Genomic DNA, 17028 nt, shown 5'->3' with positions numbered 1-17028 from the left:
TCAGCTTGCTCTCTCTCAAAATCCCAACCCATACTTCCTACTATTTACAACCCATGGATTGTCCCCCTGCCACATCACTCTAACCACGTCAAAGGCTGCATTTGTCTTCCTTCCAAAGCCTTTCCCGTCTCAGATTTCCCAACTCTAATCAGACTTCCCATCCTGTCTCCAAAATCCACCAGCTCTGACTCCTACAACTACTAAATGATCACGTGTTCATTTCTGCCTGTGGAGCTCATATTGTTCAAGTTATTTGCTCATTTTAATACATGTACCCTTTTCTATGATTTTGCAAGTTCAGTGTTGTGTCCCCAGTGTGTGAGCTAGTATAGGCTAGTCTGACTCCTTTGTACAGTGTTAGTGTTAGTGCCAGCCTCTCTTCTTTCCTGTCAATCTTGAACAATCACACTTTGGTTATTTTTCTAGCCCTTGGCTTCTACTACTTGATTCCCCAAGTGTAAATTTTTTCGTGGGATTCCAGTGCTGTTTATCTCAATTGTCTATTTCAGCACCAGACAAAGGCTTATGTAGCCAAGCTTGAGAAAGGTGTCACTCAGTCTTTATTCTACCACTAATGTAAAACAATCAATCAACAATGACTTTTTAATTCATTTTCCTGATCTCTGAAAGACTTCAAGCAGTATGTAAAATGACTGCTTCCTGGACCATCCTGTCTACAAGTTTATTATGCAATCATTTATATGGAGCTGTTTTGATAAGTAAAACTGAAATGTATGGATGTAAGACGGTAGTGGCACTGTGTTGTCTTACTTCCCTTTTTTTTGGAGGGAGGGTTGTCAATCTGTTGGCTTCTAGCCAAGTTTCTTTTTTTCCTATCCCCTCTTCTGGTTCAGCTCCAGCCTATACCATTCTTATTGTTATCGAATTAGCAGCTTCTGCTTCTTAAAACAGGATCCACCCTTCCCCTCTTTCAAACCACAGCTCAGAACCACCTCCTGTGGAAAAACTTCCCAATCTTAGAGAAGGAAATGATAAGCTTCCAGAAACACCATTATACCACTTCCTCAGGTTCCCCCACTCAGCAAGTGTTTGAGTGTTCAGCCTAGCACAGTACTGGGCACTTTTATAGGAGCTTCACCATTTGTAAAGCACTTTCATTCTCCTATCACGTTTAAAATGTTCTCACAAATGTGCTATATTATTAAGCTTTTCTTTTGAATAAAGAAATTGAGGATAAATGACTCCCCCAAGGCAGGCCTGAATAGCAAGTGACAAAAAGAAGAAGAGTCACATCTGGGTTTGCCACTTACCTGGTACCTACCTCACAGGGTTGTTGCAAGAAATATATTAAGCAATCTGTGGTGGTAGCTCTCGTTAAATTGCAATCAGTTCTCAATGCTAATACCCCTTCTCTGGCGGCCTACTCTAGGTCAACCCCCATTACCTGCTCATAGGCACCAGCTATCTTTCTTTCCCAGGCACTCACCTCAGCTGTCATGTTACCTTAATTTATGTGATTATTTGTTTATTGTCCCCCCTCTTCTACACTGATAGGATAATGTCTGCTTTTGATCTCCACAGAATCTCCTATGCTTAACACAACACTTGTCACAGAAAATGTCCTCAGTAAACTTTTTGGATAAATGAGTCTGAACTGAAAGTCCAGTTTTCTAATTTACTCCTGATTGGACCACTTTGTAGTCTGCAATAAATATGTAATAAACAGTGACGCGGGACGCTGTAGAATGAGATAATGTGGAAGTTACTCCTCTGAAAGAAAAGTTACTATGAGTTTCAAATAACTAGAGGCCGCTGTAAGAAGGTCGTGGGAACCTTCGTTCACAGTGCAGTCTGAGGATACCAGCGCCATGAGAGGGAAGGCGCAGAACCATCGATCGTTACTAAAAAACTCGAACTGCAGTTTTGCCCCTCGCTTCCGTACGACAGTTCAACATGGCGGGGCCCGTGATTGGAAATCTAAAGTCAAGATGGCAGCTTCCGGTTTATCGTAACGTAGCGCGTGACCCCCCGAGGCCACACCCACTTCCGGCTCCTCTGCAACAGCATGGCCGCTCTAGGAATTCTGCTGTCAAGTGAGGAGGGCCGACTCGGGAGCCGGCGGGAGGCGGGCTAGCTTCCCTCCACTCGAGCTGGCTGTGAGGCCTGTCCCCTAACCCTGCCCTGTTTTCCCAGCAGGTGTCCGGAGGGTGCACTGCAGCGCAGCGGCTCGGGCTGGCGGCGAGTGGCGCCTCGGGTGAGTGCTCGGGGCGGGCCGGGGAGGTGGGGGTCCAAGAGTAGGGCCGGATCCTCACCGGACTGTTTTTCTTCTCCTAGTCAGGGCCTGGCTGCCAACCCTTCCGGATACGGACCTCTTACGGAGCTCCCAGACTGGTCTTACGCGGGTGAGCGCTGACCTGACCTTCGGAGATTTTCACCCAGAGGGAACGCTCCTGGAGGTGGGGGGAGTGTCCGGGTGGCGGCGTGTCTGAGTGGAAAATGTATTGTAACTTTATATTTGGAAAACGGAGTTTGGCGCAAGAGGCCGTCTTGTTTATTTTGAAAATTAAAATACGTCTACGGAAAGTAAAACTAGACGGGATCTTTTTAGCTTGGAGGTTAAGCAGAAGACAATTCTAAATTGGAGCGCCCTGGGGTGGGAGGTGGTGATAAGACCTTTATGGTTCTCAAACGGGGATATGGTTTTTTAAAAGTAAGGCAGCACTGCCCTTCTGTGTGGTGAGTACCTTGTTGACAGTTTGGTATGAAATGCTGGGAGAGGTCTTTGAAGGAGGTCTCTGCCTAAATGAACCTTTCAGAGAGAGGGAGGGATAGAAGGATGAAGTTTGAGGATGGCAGGCTCCCTTTAGAAAAGCCTCTTACCTTTACTTAAAAAAAGAAAAGAAAAGAGAGCGCTACACACTTTGAGAAAGGGGTTGAAGGTGTTAAGGGTTTCTGAGAAAGTTAGGGCTTGTGGTAGATCTAAAGATAATTTAAGGAAATTGTAAAGCACTTTCATTAAGGGAATTAAATTATCTTAAGGGAAGCATCACTGGAGGGTTTCTGAAGATAAAGTAGGAGATTCAGCGTTACAGAGTACCTTGAATCCTCCAGACTAAAGACAGTTAAGTGAAATAAAGTTTAAACATGCCTAGGAGCTTATTCTTGGTAGCTCCTGTTATACCGCATCCTTGAAAATGAGAAACATATTATAGGAGAATTAAGCTACAGTGGTTGAGAAAAAGAAGAAAGGGGCTAGAGATTGCTTCTTCATTCATTCCTATCACAGTATTTGTACAGATGCTGTAGGTCACCTCTAACACTTGCCTTTTCTCTCACTTATATCTGCAGATGGCCGCCCTGCTCCTCCAATGAAAGGCCAGCTTCGAAGAAAAGCCCAAAGGGAGAAGCTTGCAGTGAGTGGCTATAGCCTCAACCTGTGTGTAACTGGAGAAGAAAAATTTAAAGTGTCATTTGTCTTGAGCTGTGTTAGCACCTAAGATAACATAAGTACCTCACACCTAGGTTGTAACTGCACTGGGAGAAGGGAAGAATAGAGTGGGGCACTCCTAGGGCGGGACCCAACAGAAAATAGTCTGCCCCACATTTTGCTGCCTGCTTTCTGCTTCCACACCCAGGATTTTGTCCCACTTCTTCCCCAGTCAGCAATGTCATTTTCCAGCTGAAACCTCTGACTTTGATCTGTGAGTGAAAGGATATATGGTGCAGAGCTCAAAGCCCAGATGTTCTCCTCACTGTTTTCCTGTCTGTTTTAGAGACGAGTTGTACTGCTGTCACAGGAAATGGATGCTGGATTACAGGCATGGCAGCTAAGGCAGCAAGAGAAGTTGCAGGAAGAGGAAAGGAAACAGCAAAATGCTCTTAAACCCAAAGGGGTTTCGTTGCAGAGCCCATTTCCAAGTCAATAAAACAATTCCTACCCCATTCCCCAGCCTCTCTGTGACTTTCTTTTCTGTCACATATATGCCTCATCCCAACCAGAAGGGAGCCTTTATGTTCCCCATTTGTTGTCAGAGCAAGAACTCTGCTACCAAGAACACACTGTAAGGAGATTTGTCTCAGTGCTGTCAACCTTTGCTCAATCCCAGTTAAGCCAAATCTTGCTCTGGGATTTTTACCTCACTCCTTTCCAGACTCTAAGACTGGCCCAACTATGACCAGTGGCTGCTCTGCAAACATTACAAGGGGGCACAGTTTTCCTGGTTTTAACCAGGTACTCAAGCCCTTAACAGCTCATATACAACTCAGGCCAGGTACAATTAAAACATTTAATAAATGCTTTACTGAAAAAGGCTTTCCATTTTTTTTCCCCCTGAGGTCCATTTCTTGGCATGAAATAGGGTTCAGATACATGGCCTAGGAGGATACTTCCATAGGGAAAGCTGACATGGATGGCCCTAGACTTGGGGGTTACATGTTCCGCTCCAAAGTTGGATTCTAGATCTCCATGGTTCTGACTGAATTCCAGAAGTTGACTGGAGAGAAGCCTTCTTTTCCCCACCCCAGTTAATGCAAGAAAATGCTCAGACCCTCCAAACAGTTACTGTAGGATAGATATCTAATACCCACTATATACTTCTTGCAACCCTGGAAGCTGCCGGTACATAGATGTGGATTTTTCTTCCACTCCTCTGCCACAAATGTGTAGTCATTCCTGATTAGGATTTCTGAAACTTCCTACCTGACCTAATTCCTGTCCAACCTCTGTTAATCTTCCCTTCTTTTTTTTTTTTTTCCTTCCCTTCCTTCCCCTTCTTTTTTTTCTCTCTCGCTGACCAAATGCAATTCTTGGATCTTAGATTTCGCTGATGGTGAGTTTTCTGTCTCCCACACTTTTCCTGCTTCCGTTGTCCTGCTTTTCCAAATCTAGTTCTCAACCTATCTGTCTCCCTTTCCCACCCTCAGCTTTAGCCAGCCTTTCCCCTTCCCTACATATCTCCACCATTTGTTCTCAGAATCTAGTCAGTCCTTGAAGGGGCATTTTCGTTACTTTAAGGAATTGTTTCCTTTTCCATTGTGGAGATCTGACTAAACCTCAGTCCTAACTCCCTATACCTTTTTTCTCAACAACTTCACCAAACTTGATTTGCTTTTCCCCATATCCTGTGGGCTTGCATCCCTTTCCTTCCCAGCCGGTCCTATTGTTTAAGGAGCAGACATTGCAAAGAGCAATAATAATGGCAGTGTAATATTCTTTTTATAATGACCAGCTCCCATAGCCATTGTCTTCAAGGGGTTTGTTGTTGGGTTTTATTGTTTCAGAGGGAGGTAACTGTCAAGAATAAGGGACAGAAGTTTCAAATTGGTCAGGTCACAGGTACCAGCAGTCAACAGACAGCCCCCCAAACTGTTACTGAAGTGGCCCTTTGTCTTAACCCAAGCCTCATGGACATAGATGAGACAGTTCCCGCTATCCCCATTCCACACTCTGAGGTCCTTGGTAGCCTCAGCTGCCAAGCTTCCCCATACTTCCCACTCTGAGGTGAGACAAACGCTGAATACCAGAGGAAACAAGCCACCCAAAATATGCTTAGGAGGAGAAAGCCTCCCCGCATCCTGTCCCCTGGGTCCCCAACCCCACCACAGCCCCCTGCTCCAGTCCTGGCCCCAACCCCTGCAGATGGCAGCCTGCACCACAGAAAGACAACTTAGGGATTTCCCCCCCCCCCCCCACTTCTTCTTTTCCCTCCTCCAGCTCTTGGCTGTAATTGGATTCAGGCTGAAACAACCACGTCCCCACCAGGAAAGGAGGGCATTGGGGCGGGGGCGGGGGAGAGGCTGCGGGAGAAGGGAGGGACCAAAGAAGAGAGCGAGACTCCCGACCCATTGCCTACTAAGCAGAAGAAAGATCAAAAAACGGAAAACAGAAGAGGAGAGGCACTTTCAAGAACAAACCCCTCATCTCTAAGCCGGCAGCGTTCTAAGAACCCAAATTCAGGGACTCCTGAAAACAAAGACAACGAGGGAGTGGCCGCGCGACCCCAGGGCTTGGGCCTCGCCGCGGAGTCGGCTGCCCGGACCTTCGCGGACCATGTCTCCGACCCCGCGAGCCGCCGGCAATCTGCTGCTCCCGCTGCTCACGCTGGGTACCGCGCTCGCCTCCCTCGGCTCAGCCCAAAGCAGCAGCTTCAGCCCCGAAGTAAGTGAGCTCCTCGGTCCTTCCCAGAGTCGCGCCCAAAGAGGGGACACGTTCGGGGGTCTCCACGAGGACAGCCTCCATTCAGGGAGGCGGGCTCTCACGGTCTCAGCTGCTCCGGCCTGCAGGCTCCCCCTCCCGTTCCCCTCCTCATCTCCTAACTTCCAAGTCGGTCCAACCTCAGCCTGCCTCTATCCCCCCCTCCTCTAGACTTTCTTTTCCATTCTTTCCTTGCCTTGGAAGAAATTTCCAGCTGGGGCCGACTCCCTTCCTCCACCCCAATTCCCCTGGGCTCTGAGCTCAGCTCTGCAACCGGTTGGGAGCCTGATAAATATTTGGCCTCCGCGCAGACCCCGCGCTGTCCATGTTTCTTGTCATGTGCAAGTTTGTTGTTTCTTCAACTTTCAGCTACCCAGCGCTCTCCAGCCCCGGCGCTCAGCGAGCCCGGGCCAGCGCGCCCTCCGTCGGCCAGGGTGGTCTCGGGGGGGCCCCCCACGCCTCGGCCTCCCCACTCCCGCCTCCTCGAGAGGACCCCGCTGAGTCGGGGCCCGGGGGGCGGGAGCCCAGCGTGGAGGGTCGCGGGACTGGCGCTCCGGCCGCGTTTCCGTACGCACAAAGCTCTCCTTGTGAGCTGGGGGCTCGGCCTGGGCGGCTCCTCCTGCCCGGTCGGCGCCTCAGGCCCTTTTTTGTCGTTGTTAATTGTTTTTCTGTGTTAATTGCGGGAAGACTGAGGATGTCGGCCGGGGAGTGGGGTGACGCCCTGGCCCAAGGCGCCTGCACATCCCTCGACTGACCTGGACGTCCCCTACTTCTGCCCTGCGCTGGCCCACCGGGCCGGGGAGGAAACGCGTGGGAGTTGTCTGGGGAGGTTTTCCCTTTCTCTCTCTTTTATTTTGGGGTGAAGGTGGGAGACGGATTTAATCAGCTTCTTATTTTGGGCCATCCCAACCCACTCAGCCCTCAGCGGGCCTGGGTGCGGTTGGGAGGGGCCCGGAAGGGCCAGAGGAGGGGGAGGGGATCTGGATTTGGCTCTCTCTGCACTGGTCCCACTCCCTGAGGAAACCTCTCTGGAAAGAACAGCCCTCTCCAGTCCCTGATGGGATCTGGGCAGAACGAAAAAGTGTATCCCTAGGAGTGGGGGCTGGTGGAGAACCAGTTCTGGGAGAGTGAAAATTTGCCCTGGGGCTGGAGATTCTGCAGGACTGGGGAGCCCTAATTCCAACTTCCCAGGCCGGGTGTCCTCATCTGAGGCCTGAAGGCTCCCAACAAAAGGAGTCTGGATGTCTGGGGGGCTGTTGGCTGCCAACTTCACTGTCCTGCCTGCTTTCCTTCCCCTGCCTGCCAGGCCCCAAGGGGAGGGGCAGCAGCCCTGGCTCTGTTTTAAATGGGTCATGGGCAGTCCCACTGCCAGAACCACCATTTGCTTTTGGGCCACGGGGGGTGGGAGGCAGAGGAGAGGAGGAGCAGGCCCAGAGGCTAAGATCTAGGGTCTGCTGTAGAGCTAGAGATCCCCACCCCTAGCCCTGCCAGAACCACTAGGCCAGAGGTGGAAGAGTTCCCCTAACTTTCCCCTTAGAATACCTTGCACCCCTCATTCCTCAAAACAGCCAGCAGACTAAGTTCTTTGATTCAAAATAGTTGCTCCTTCTCCAGGCCAATCTGGAGAGAGAGCTGGAACGCCCCAGGCCTCAGGCAGCCAGGTCCCTCCCACCAGGCCCCCCACAGTTGTGCACCAGTCCAGGACTGTCCTCTCCTCCCCTTGGCCTGTCTGACGCTCGGCCCTACCCGCCACCCCCGCCCCCCATCCAGCCGCAGACACAAGAGTCCTCTCTTCTGTGGTTCCGACCTCATAGTCTTCTCTGTGGTTCCTGCTTTGCTCAGAGGCTGTCCCTGTGAGATTAAGGGAAGAAAGGCTGGGCCTAGGAGGAGGAGGGAATAATGTCCAGTCCTTGTGGCTCTCTTGACTCCAGGGAAGTACTTTTCTTGACTAAGCTTCCATTCTGCTCTGTAGAGTATGGGGTAAAAGTCGTAGGTATGAATATGTAGACCTGCCTACCTTCTTGAACGACTCATCAGGAAGAGTTACTGGGTATGGATTCTCCCTACCTCCCTGCCACCTTCCTTTCTGTTGTCCTGTTCTAACAGATTCCCCTCAGCTTTGCTCTCTGGGGTTGAGGGAGCCTGGCCTTCCAGCTCCATCCAGGAGCCAGCCGCTCCCATTCTTCCCCAAAGCCTGAAGAGGCTGTTCCCCCACCAGGGGTCATAAGCCTGGGGTGTGTCTACCTTACAGGTGAGACTAGGGGCAAAGGGAGTTACCTGCATACTTGGGCACAGGCCACAGCAGGCCTCCTGCAGGCCTGCCTCTTACTGGCCACCAGCTGTGGCATCAGCTTGCACAGGTCAGGACAAGCCCACAGCTCAGCGAGCAGCCCGCGACTGGAGCACCCTGCTTGGCTGCCCTCTGATATATCAGAGGTTAAACTTCACTCCCTGAGGAGGGGCTGTCAGAGCTGGGTGGTGCTAGGGTGGTTCTGGCTAGGCCTGTTGGCTGGGGAAAGGCTGGGTTGTTTACATGTTAGGGCCCTAACTCCCATCAGCCTTGGGGGATCACTTCCCAGAACCGTGTTGCAATTTCTGCTGCTGCGGGCTCAGGTCCCCAGTCAGCTGCTCCTGAATCACCCCCGACTCCAATGCAAAGTCACCGATCTGCCACCCAGAGCCTGGGCCTGGAGGTGGTGGACCAGCTGGAGATCCAGCCTGAGAACCTGGAGTGGGGAGGGTAAGGGATGCAGCACCCAGCAGCAGCCTGTGCCCCTCTGCCCTCCAAGCTCCCATCCTAAGCCACCCGCAACCCCACTCTGGACTTCTTAGGAAGACAAAGCTGCACCAGGGGCCAGAGCAGTCTGGGTAGTGTCTCCCCGTAGGAGAATCTAAGTACCCTCATAGTCCACATATAACTTGGCTGATTTTCCTTTCCAGGCTTTATGAAAATGGTCAGTTTTTCCTCCACAGGACTTTGCAGTGTGTGTACCTTTCAAACAAACACCAAAAGCCTAACTTTGAGTTTCAGGCACTATGCCAGTTTTTATATTATGAACAATTCACAACATACAAGAAATACAATATAATCACCAAGCCTCCACCATCTTCCACTCCCCCTCTGGGCTACTGAGAACCTTAAACAAGCCTTTAGGTCCCACGAGCCCCAGATCAGATGCTGCTTTATAGGGACAGTGGCAGGGTCCTGGCTCTGGGTTCAAATCACCCATCTTACCACCTCCAAAAGCCTTAGCCTCAGCCCCAGCTCCTTTCCTGCTCTCTTTTCTGTACAGATCTCAACCTGTGGGTCCTGGAGCATGGGTACCCCTGTCCTAGGAGGGCTTTCTGCCAGGTGCAACAGCAGAGCCCCTTCAGCTTGCACCCACCCACCACGCATTATGGGTACAACCCCGTTCCCTGGTGGGAAATGCTGTTGTATTAGCAAAAGCACCAACACAGAGGGGGAGAGTGCTAGGAGGAAGCTCAGGTCTGAGAAGACATCCTAGAACTCTATTAAACCGTGAAGGCCCCCTTCTCAGTAGAACTAGAGCCAAAATCCAGAGCTTATGGCTCCCCACCCCTGTTGAGCTCACAGCTCCAAGGGGATAAGCCATGCCTGGTCTAGGGCCAGAGCTTAGGTCCAGCATGGGAGTTCCCCCAGGCCCCCTGCCAGAGCCAGGCTGGGAGCCCATGGCTCTTTCCTCGCCAAGCAGAGGGTGTATGCCGGGTACTGTGGGTAAGGCAGGCTGGGCTTTCCTTTCCCTGCAGGCCTGGCTGCAGCAGTATGGCTACCTGCCCCCTGGCGACCTACGTACCCACACCCAGCGCTCACCCCAGTCACTGTCAGCTGCCATCGCTGCCATGCAGAGGTTCTACGGTTTACAAGTGACAGGCAAGGCCGACACGAACACCATGAAGTAAGTGCCAGACCCTGGAAGGAACTCTTCAGTCCCAGTAACCACTGGCACACCAGGGATGTTGCTACCTAAATGCCTGGCTCCTGTCCCCCATATCGCATCCCTGCATCCTGACCCTGACGCGCTCATGCTCACCCACACCCCATAACCTTGGCCTTTCCCTGCACTGACCCTCCCCACACACACAGTGAGCCTTATGTTACCCTGACCCTGGTTCCAGACAGTCCCCCTCTTCCCTGAAGACGCTTCTCTTTTATACGTTGTACTGACCCGAGTCCTCACACTGCAACCCACCCTAGGGCTATGAGACGCCCCCGCTGTGGTGTTCCAGACAAGTTTGGGGCTGAGATCAAGGCCAATGTTCGAAGGAAGCGTTACGCCATCCAGGGCCTCAAATGGCAGCATAACGAGATCACTTTCTGGTGAGTCCAACAAGCCAGCAGCGTTTCTCCTATCTGGTGCCCTTGCCCCATCAGCGGCACCTATGCAGAGGTGCAGGGACCCGCTATCCCCTCTCCCCTGCATTCCTGGGAAGCCTCCTTGGGAATGGAGAAGAAAATGGCTGTAATCCCAGGAGAGGGGCACTCAGCAGAAGGTGCACCCAGGTGCCTGAGAGCCAAAGCTTGAGGGGGGAGCCCCTAGCCCTCAGTTTTTGGGGTAAGGGCATCACGAGGGAGCAGGAAGAGTGGGTCAGGCAAAAGTGGCTGGGCAGTTCAGTCAGAGCTGGGAGAGCGCAGGGAAGGAGAATTTTGCCCTGGTTATCCTAACCCCTGCCCATCCTCTCCCCATGTGGCTGGACCTCAGCATCCAGAATTACACCCCCAAGGTGGGCGAATATGCCACGTTCGAGGCCATTCGCAAGGCGTTCCGCGTGTGGGAGAGCGCCACGCCGCTGCGCTTCCGCGAGGTGCCCTACGCCTACGTCCGCGAGGGCCACGAGAAGCAGGCGGACATCATGATCTTCTTTGCCGAGGGCTTCCACGGTGACAGCACGCCCTTCGACGGCGAAGGCGGCTTCCTGGCCCATGCCTATTTCCCGGGCCCCAACATTGGAGGGGACACCCACTTTGACTCTGCCGAGCCTTGGACTGTCAGGAATGAGGACCTCAGTGGTAAGTGGGGTAGCCCTGGAACTCTTACCCCAGCGAGAGTCAGCGGTCATTTGTAGGTGGGCTTCTACTCCCTCCTCACAGAGCCTCACCCCCCAAAATCTTAGGACTAGAAGGGACCTCAAAAGTCTGATTTCCAAACAAAGCGGGGGACTCCTCTCTTGAGCTAATCAAAGCCGATATCTTCTCTTGCTGGCTAACTTCCTTCCCAAACAAAGACTTAAAAGCATTCTTACCCACTCTTCCAGGCCAGTGTCACATCTGGCTCCTGGGAGAAACTGAGGCCCAGAGAGGACTTCAGCTTCCCTTAACAGAGGTCTCCCTGGGATCTCGCCCCAGAGCACTCTCTCACCTCCTCCCAGAGGACGCTGCTGACTACCTTTGTGCCTCTTCCGACAAATATGGGGCTAGAGCTCATTAGCTGGCTGCTTTGGGTGGAAAATATGGCAGACATGCCTGGGAGTGAAACTGAGCCCTACGGTGGGAAAGGAGGGAAGGGAATCTGAGACAGGACTCAGGCTGCCGTCAGAAGCATCCCCATCTCTTGCAGGAAACGATATCTTCCTGGTGGCGGTGCACGAGCTGGGCCATGCCCTGGGCCTGGAGCATTCCAGTGACCCCTCGGCCATCATGGCACCCTTTTACCAATGGATGGACACAGAGAACTTCGTGCTGCCGGACGACGACCGCCGGGGCATCCAACAGCTTTATGGCGAGTAACCTATCCCCCTACGTGCTCTTTCTCTCTGCGGCTTGTGCCCTCTCCCCACCCACATCTCTCTAGTCTGTGTGTCTCTCCCACTCCCTGACAACCCTACACTCCTTTTTCACTCTTGCCCAGCCCTGCACAATCTCCCCTCACCTCCCCGCCCTTCGGCTCCCACTGTTGATCCCACCTTTTCTTTCCCCTCCCAGCTGATTGCCTTAGCCTCCCCCAGAGTCCCATCCCCACCTTGGAAAGGGTATTTTATATCCATCTGTCTATACTTCCCTCCTCCTCCACCAACAAGTCTGAAGTGGCCCTCGTGTTCTCTTTCCCAGGGAGTGAGGCAGGGCTCCCCACCAAGACGCCCCATCAACCCAGGACCACCTCCCGACCCTCTGTCCCCGATAAGCCCAAAAACCCCACCTACGGGCCCAACATCTGTGACGGGAACTTTGACACGGTGGCCGTGCTCCGAGGGGAGATGTTTGTCTTCAAGGTGAGAGGAGGAAGAAGCGGGCTGGTTTGGGGGGCACAAAGCCTCTGTTGCTGAGAGGCTGGTCTAAAACGAAACAGGGGGTCTACACCTAAGAGCCCGGTGCAGGGGCCGTGGGGGCGCGTGGGGTCCCATGTGTCTTCCCACTGCCTGGCTTTCAGGAGCGCTGGTTTTGGCGGGTGAGGAATAACCAGGTCATGGACGGGTACCCCATGCCCATCGGCCAGTTCTGGCGGGGACTGCCTGCATCCGTCAACACCGCGTACGAGAGGAAGGATGGCAAGTTCGTCTTCTTCAAAGGTAACCAAGCAATACGCCTCAGTCTTCGGAGGTGGGGGGAGGCTGGTTCTCGTTGATTCCTCCAAAGATCATATCCCCAGTTGGCCCCAGATTCTGCCCTTCTCTCTCCTCCCCAGGAGACAAGCACTGGGTGTTTGACGAGGCTTCCCTGGAACCTGGCTACCCCAAGCATATCAAGGAGCTGGGCCGAGGGCTTCCTACCGACAAGATCGATGCCGCTCTCTTCTGGATGCCCAGTGGGAAGACCTACTTCTTCCGGGGAAACAAGTAAGACTTCAGTCCCTTAGCCCCAGGCCTCTCTCCTCAGAAACCCCCACCACTTCTCTCAATTCTGGAGGCAGATCCCCGTCACCTCGGAGAGGTTCCCCTGCAGCAGGAGCTGGCAGAGTTATTGATTAGCAACAGACACCCTCCATTGGGTGCTGAGTGGGTGGGCTGGGGCCGGGTCATCATTTCGGGCCTGGTCATTTGACCCCTCCTGTCCCCAGCACTGTGCCTCCGCCCCAGCAGCTGGACACTGTCGTTAAGGGCTGCTGGTGGCTCCTCAGAGCCTGAGCCATCCTTCCTGCCTCTACCTTCCGTCTCTTTCAGCTCCAGGCCCTCATTACTCAAAACCCCTGCCCCCCACCCTCTCCACAGCCAACCTTTTACTCACTAAATGGCAAATTCGATGCTGGGTCCCACTGTCCGCGGAGGACATGCCCAGCATCCAGCCTCTTCCCCTTCCCTCCTCTCCTCTAGGTACTACCGTTTCAATGAGGAACTCCGGGCAGTGGACAGCGAGTACCCCAAAAACATCAAAGTCTGGGAAGGAATCCCTGAGTCTCCCAGAGGGTCATTCATGGGCAGCGATGAAGGTGAGAGCACCAAGAGAAGGTGTCCATGCGGGGAGCGGGGGAATGGGGGGTTAAGTAAGAACAGGAGGAAAGACTGAGAGTACTGCGTGGAGAATAATGAAGCTGATATAATGGTGGAGCCTTTCCCAGGCACCAGGCACTGCACTGCGTGCCTTCCAGGCGCCATGCCCTTCGTCTCCACCACTCCTCCAGCCTGAGGATGTCAGCTCAGCTAGCTGCCACTCTAACAGATTTTCCTTCTGCTCTTCCCCCTCTCTACGTCCACTCCTGGACCCTGCCTCCATCTCTTGCCTTCCTTGCCACCTCCTTGTGGACCCCCTGCAGTCTTCACTTACTTCTACAAGGGGAACAAATACTGGAAGTTCAACAACCAGAAGCTGAAGGTGGAGCCAGGCTATCCCAAGTCCGCGCTGAGGGACTGGATGGGCTGCCCGTCGGGGGGCCGGCCGGACGAGGGGGCCGAGGAGGAGACAGAGGTGATCATCATCGAGGTGGACGAGGAAGGCAGCGGGGCAGTGAGTGCGGCCGCCGTGGTGCTGCCTGTGCTGCTGCTGCTTCTGGTGCTGGTGGTGGGCCTCGCCATCTTCTTCTTCAGACGCCATGGGACCCCTAAGCAGCTGCTGTATTGCCAGCGTTCCCTGCTGGACAAGGTCTGACCCCCACCACTGGCTCGCCCACTCCTACCACGAGAACTTTGCCTCTGAAGGCCAGTGGCAGCAGGGGGTGGTGGGTGGGCTGCTTCTGCCTGTCCCGGGCCCTCCCGGTCTCCCTCTAAACCCGTCCCCTTCCCCTGACCCCCTTCTTCTCTCCGTCCCCTGACTGGCCTCTCCCACCCTCACCCCTCGCATTGCTTCTTCCTAGGTGGGTCCCCTGAGGGTTGAGCAGGGGCAGACCCTTCCATCCCCTGCCCTTGGGGAACCCTTGTAGCTTGGTGCGTGTCCAGCCCCAACTGAATGTCTTGGGGGCTCTGCACTTGAAGGCAGGACCCTCAGACCTCGCTGGTAAAGGTCAAATTGGGGTCATCTGCTCCTTTTCCATTCCCTTTAACCTCTGAACTCTGACCTCAGGAGGCTCTGGGCACCCCAGCCCCACAAGCCCCCACCCCGGATGTACCCAATTGGCAGCCTCCCATCACTCTTTCTGGCCGAAGGAATCTAACTTTGTTTCTGGGAGACCCTGAGAGACTCTAGGGGCTCAGGACTTCCTGGCCACCCTGAGACCTTGGGAGCAAATTCAGAAGAGGGTCTTTGTTGCTAGGTCAGTTCAGTTCCTCTTCACAAAGACCTGCTTCTGTCCCACCTACCCCGGAGAGCTTCCAGGGAAGGAGTCTGAGCCATTAAGGACTAAAGTGGGGCTGGAGAAACCCTTGGCAGCCCTACGCCTCTCAAATGTTGGCCTTTGATGGGGATTTCAGGGTTCTGAGAGCTGAAACCCCGGGGCATGACTACCGCGGTGGGCTGGGGCCAGGGGAAGAGACCTGGGGGTGAGCCTGAAGATCACAGAGGCCGAGAAAGAACGATGCTCAAATGCAGGCAGCTGGGGCTGGGACCCAGGGGCAGAGCAGTCAGAGGGCGCAGGACGGGACCAAAATGGTAAACGGGAAGGTGCTACAGGAGTGGATGGCTGGGGCTCGGGCAGGCCAGGCCAGCAGAGGTGCCTCGGGATGGGCCGTGGTGCCCAGGGCAAGGCGCGATTCATCGGAGCTCTCAGGAGGGTCCTGAGAAAGGCAGGCTTGCTCCTCTTGGGTCCCCTTTCTCACCAGCCAGCCAGATGGAGAGGAGAAGGGCGGGCAGCGCAGAGAAAGGAGCAGAGAGGGCACACACGACAGAGACCGGCACTCGGGGACCTTCATAAGTGGGACCACCCGGTTAGAGAGCGGAGGAGAGGCCCAGAGGCCCGGCGCCATCGGCCTGCCTGGGCCTGGGGACCCTTCCTGACGCCCCTTCCCTCAGCCTACCCCGCGCTGTCCCGCCCTCCCTCTCCACCCCACCCCTGGCCCACCTATTTGAAGTCTCCTTGAGCCACCGAAGGTGGTCATGGTACCAGAGACTCCGGAGAGCGAGACCCTGTGAAGAGGGAGTGGGAGGAGAGGGGTGGCGGGGGGAGGGCGTGGGGGGGGGGAACGGGTTGAACGGTGCTGGCAGTTCGGCTACATTTCTGTCGTTTGTTTCTTTTTTTTTGTTTTGTTTAATGTATATTTTTATGATAATTATTATATATGAATTCCATTCAAATTGTTCCTTTTTGTTAACAAGGGGCATGGGGAGGGGTGGGGGTGGGGGGCAGAGGCATCTGACCCCAGGAACCTGCAGGGCGGGGCTGGGTCACTGCCCTCTAAGGACATTTTTGACCTTGTTCAACCTTTCCACAAAGAATAAACTGTGTTTCACACTTCGGCGTGGCTGCGGGTCCGTATTAGGGTAATGAGATGTGTTTAAGAGAGAAATACGAAGGGGGGTGGGGGACATGCAGTGTGAGCAGTTGTTTTCCATGAGGTAGGATTTGGGTATTTTTGCAAAAAAAAAATTTTTTTTTTCTTTTCTTTGGCATGGGCAGGCTCTGGGAATCGAACCCAGGTCTCTGTCACGGCAGGTGAAAATTCTGCTGTTGAGCCACCCTTGCACCGCCCAATATGTTGATTCTTAATTGTCAAAAGGACTCAGGCACCAGAGTTGGGGAGGAGAGCATATCCCATCTGAGGGCAGAGGAGTGACTGGCAGAGCCCAGCTGCTCCCCTGCCAACCTGGCTTAAAAGGCTACCTTTGAGACCCAAGGCTGCCAACAAGAGGAAGTGGTCAAGCTGAGGCCACTTGGAAAATCTTCCTAAATTGCATTACCCTGTCTTGTGATCTGGCCGCAGACCCTGGGTTCCCTGCTGCCTCTCCACCCGCCACAGGGGATTCCCTTGGTCTCACTGAGCTTCCAGCCTGGTGGCGGACCCGTCACCCCGGCCTTCAGGGCCTTAGCCTCTTCCAGGCCTGGGGCTTGAGCACAGCTGGTGGACAGAAGGAACCAAAGGGGAAGGCGGAATGAGTTTGCCCCTTAGGTAGTCGCAATCAGCTGGTCTCTGGCAGAACAGAGGCCTCATCCCATTTGCCCAGGAAAACCAGGATGGTCAGGTTGGAAGGGCAAAATAACAAGGCTTTGTCTCCTCTTTCCTTACAAACTGCTGCTCCAGACAGGGTTCCCAGGCTGTCGACCCACCCTTCCTCCAAAACCAGCCTGGAGGGAGGAATCTCTGAGTTGCTGAGTCAGCTCAGCTGGAGGCACGCAGCCCCTTCCTGCCTCAGCCCAGCCCACCCGGGCTCCTGCCCCGGCCCCCTCCCAGCCGGCCTCTCGGAGCCCTGGCCCCACCTAGGCCTGTCGGTCTATCCAGCTGCTATTTGGGGCTGGTTGGTGTGATTGCTTTGGCAGAGGGGGTCCCCCACCTTCCTGCCAGCCAGGAATCCTGACCCTCTGCCTGGCCTCCTGCTCCTCCCCTGCCAACAGCTG

At 54.0% G+C, this 17028-nt stretch overlaps 3 protein-coding genes across 12 annotated transcripts in view; 2 read left to right on the top strand and 1 right to left on the bottom strand.

The window, feature by feature from the left end:
- The window catches only part of SLC7A7 (solute carrier family 7 member 7), a 57935-nt gene extending 55985 nt beyond the window's left edge, over positions 1-1950 (bottom strand). The window contains exon 1 of one of the 6 annotated variants that reach the window (XM_077127213.1): positions 1795-1950. In XM_077127213.1, the coding sequence (XP_076983328.1) occupies positions 1795-1831 (37 nt within the window). In that variant the 5' untranslated portion in view covers positions 1832-1950. The other 5 variants (XM_077127214.1, XM_077127215.1, XM_077127216.1 and 2 more) reach the window with 5 other exon arrangements.
- Positions 1951-1967: 17 nt separating this feature from the next.
- MRPL52 (mitochondrial ribosomal protein L52) lies at positions 1968-3903 on the top strand. 5 transcript variants are annotated; one of them, XM_077127230.1, is made up of 5 exons: positions 1968-2054; positions 2158-2215; positions 2296-2363; positions 3310-3381; positions 3735-3903. In XM_077127230.1, exons 1-5 carry the CDS (start codon positions 2027-2029, stop codon positions 3842-3844), a joined length of 336 nt encoding a protein of 111 aa, XP_076983345.1. In that variant the 5' UTR covers positions 1968-2026; the 3' UTR covers positions 3845-3903. The 5 variants fall into 5 exon arrangements, with proteins under 5 accessions (XP_076983345.1, XP_076983343.1, XP_076983342.1 ...); XM_077127228.1 differs by having other exon boundaries at positions 1983-2054; positions 3310-3374; XM_077127227.1 differs by having other exon boundaries at positions 2006-2054; positions 2155-2215; positions 3310-3374.
- Positions 3904-5749: 1846 nt separating this feature from the next.
- Positions 5750-15920, top strand: MMP14 (matrix metallopeptidase 14). Its single transcript, XM_077127212.1, has 10 exons — positions 5750-6118; positions 9923-10071; positions 10371-10493; positions 10876-11183; positions 11731-11892; positions 12222-12382; positions 12541-12679; positions 12796-12946; positions 13421-13536; positions 13861-15920. Exons 1-10 carry the CDS (start codon positions 6011-6013, stop codon positions 14190-14192), a joined length of 1749 nt encoding a protein of 582 aa, XP_076983327.1. The 5' UTR covers positions 5750-6010; the 3' UTR covers positions 14193-15920.
- Positions 15921-17028: the final 1108 nt, after the last annotated feature.

This window comes from Tamandua tetradactyla, chromosome 14, assembly GCF_023851605.1.
Source record: "Tamandua tetradactyla isolate mTamTet1 chromosome 14, mTamTet1.pri, whole genome shotgun sequence".
Lineage (NCBI taxonomy): Eukaryota > Metazoa > Chordata > Mammalia > Pilosa > Myrmecophagidae > Tamandua > Tamandua tetradactyla.
Note: the sequence above shows the minus strand (reverse complement) of the source record. Positions and strands in the feature narration are given on the sequence as shown.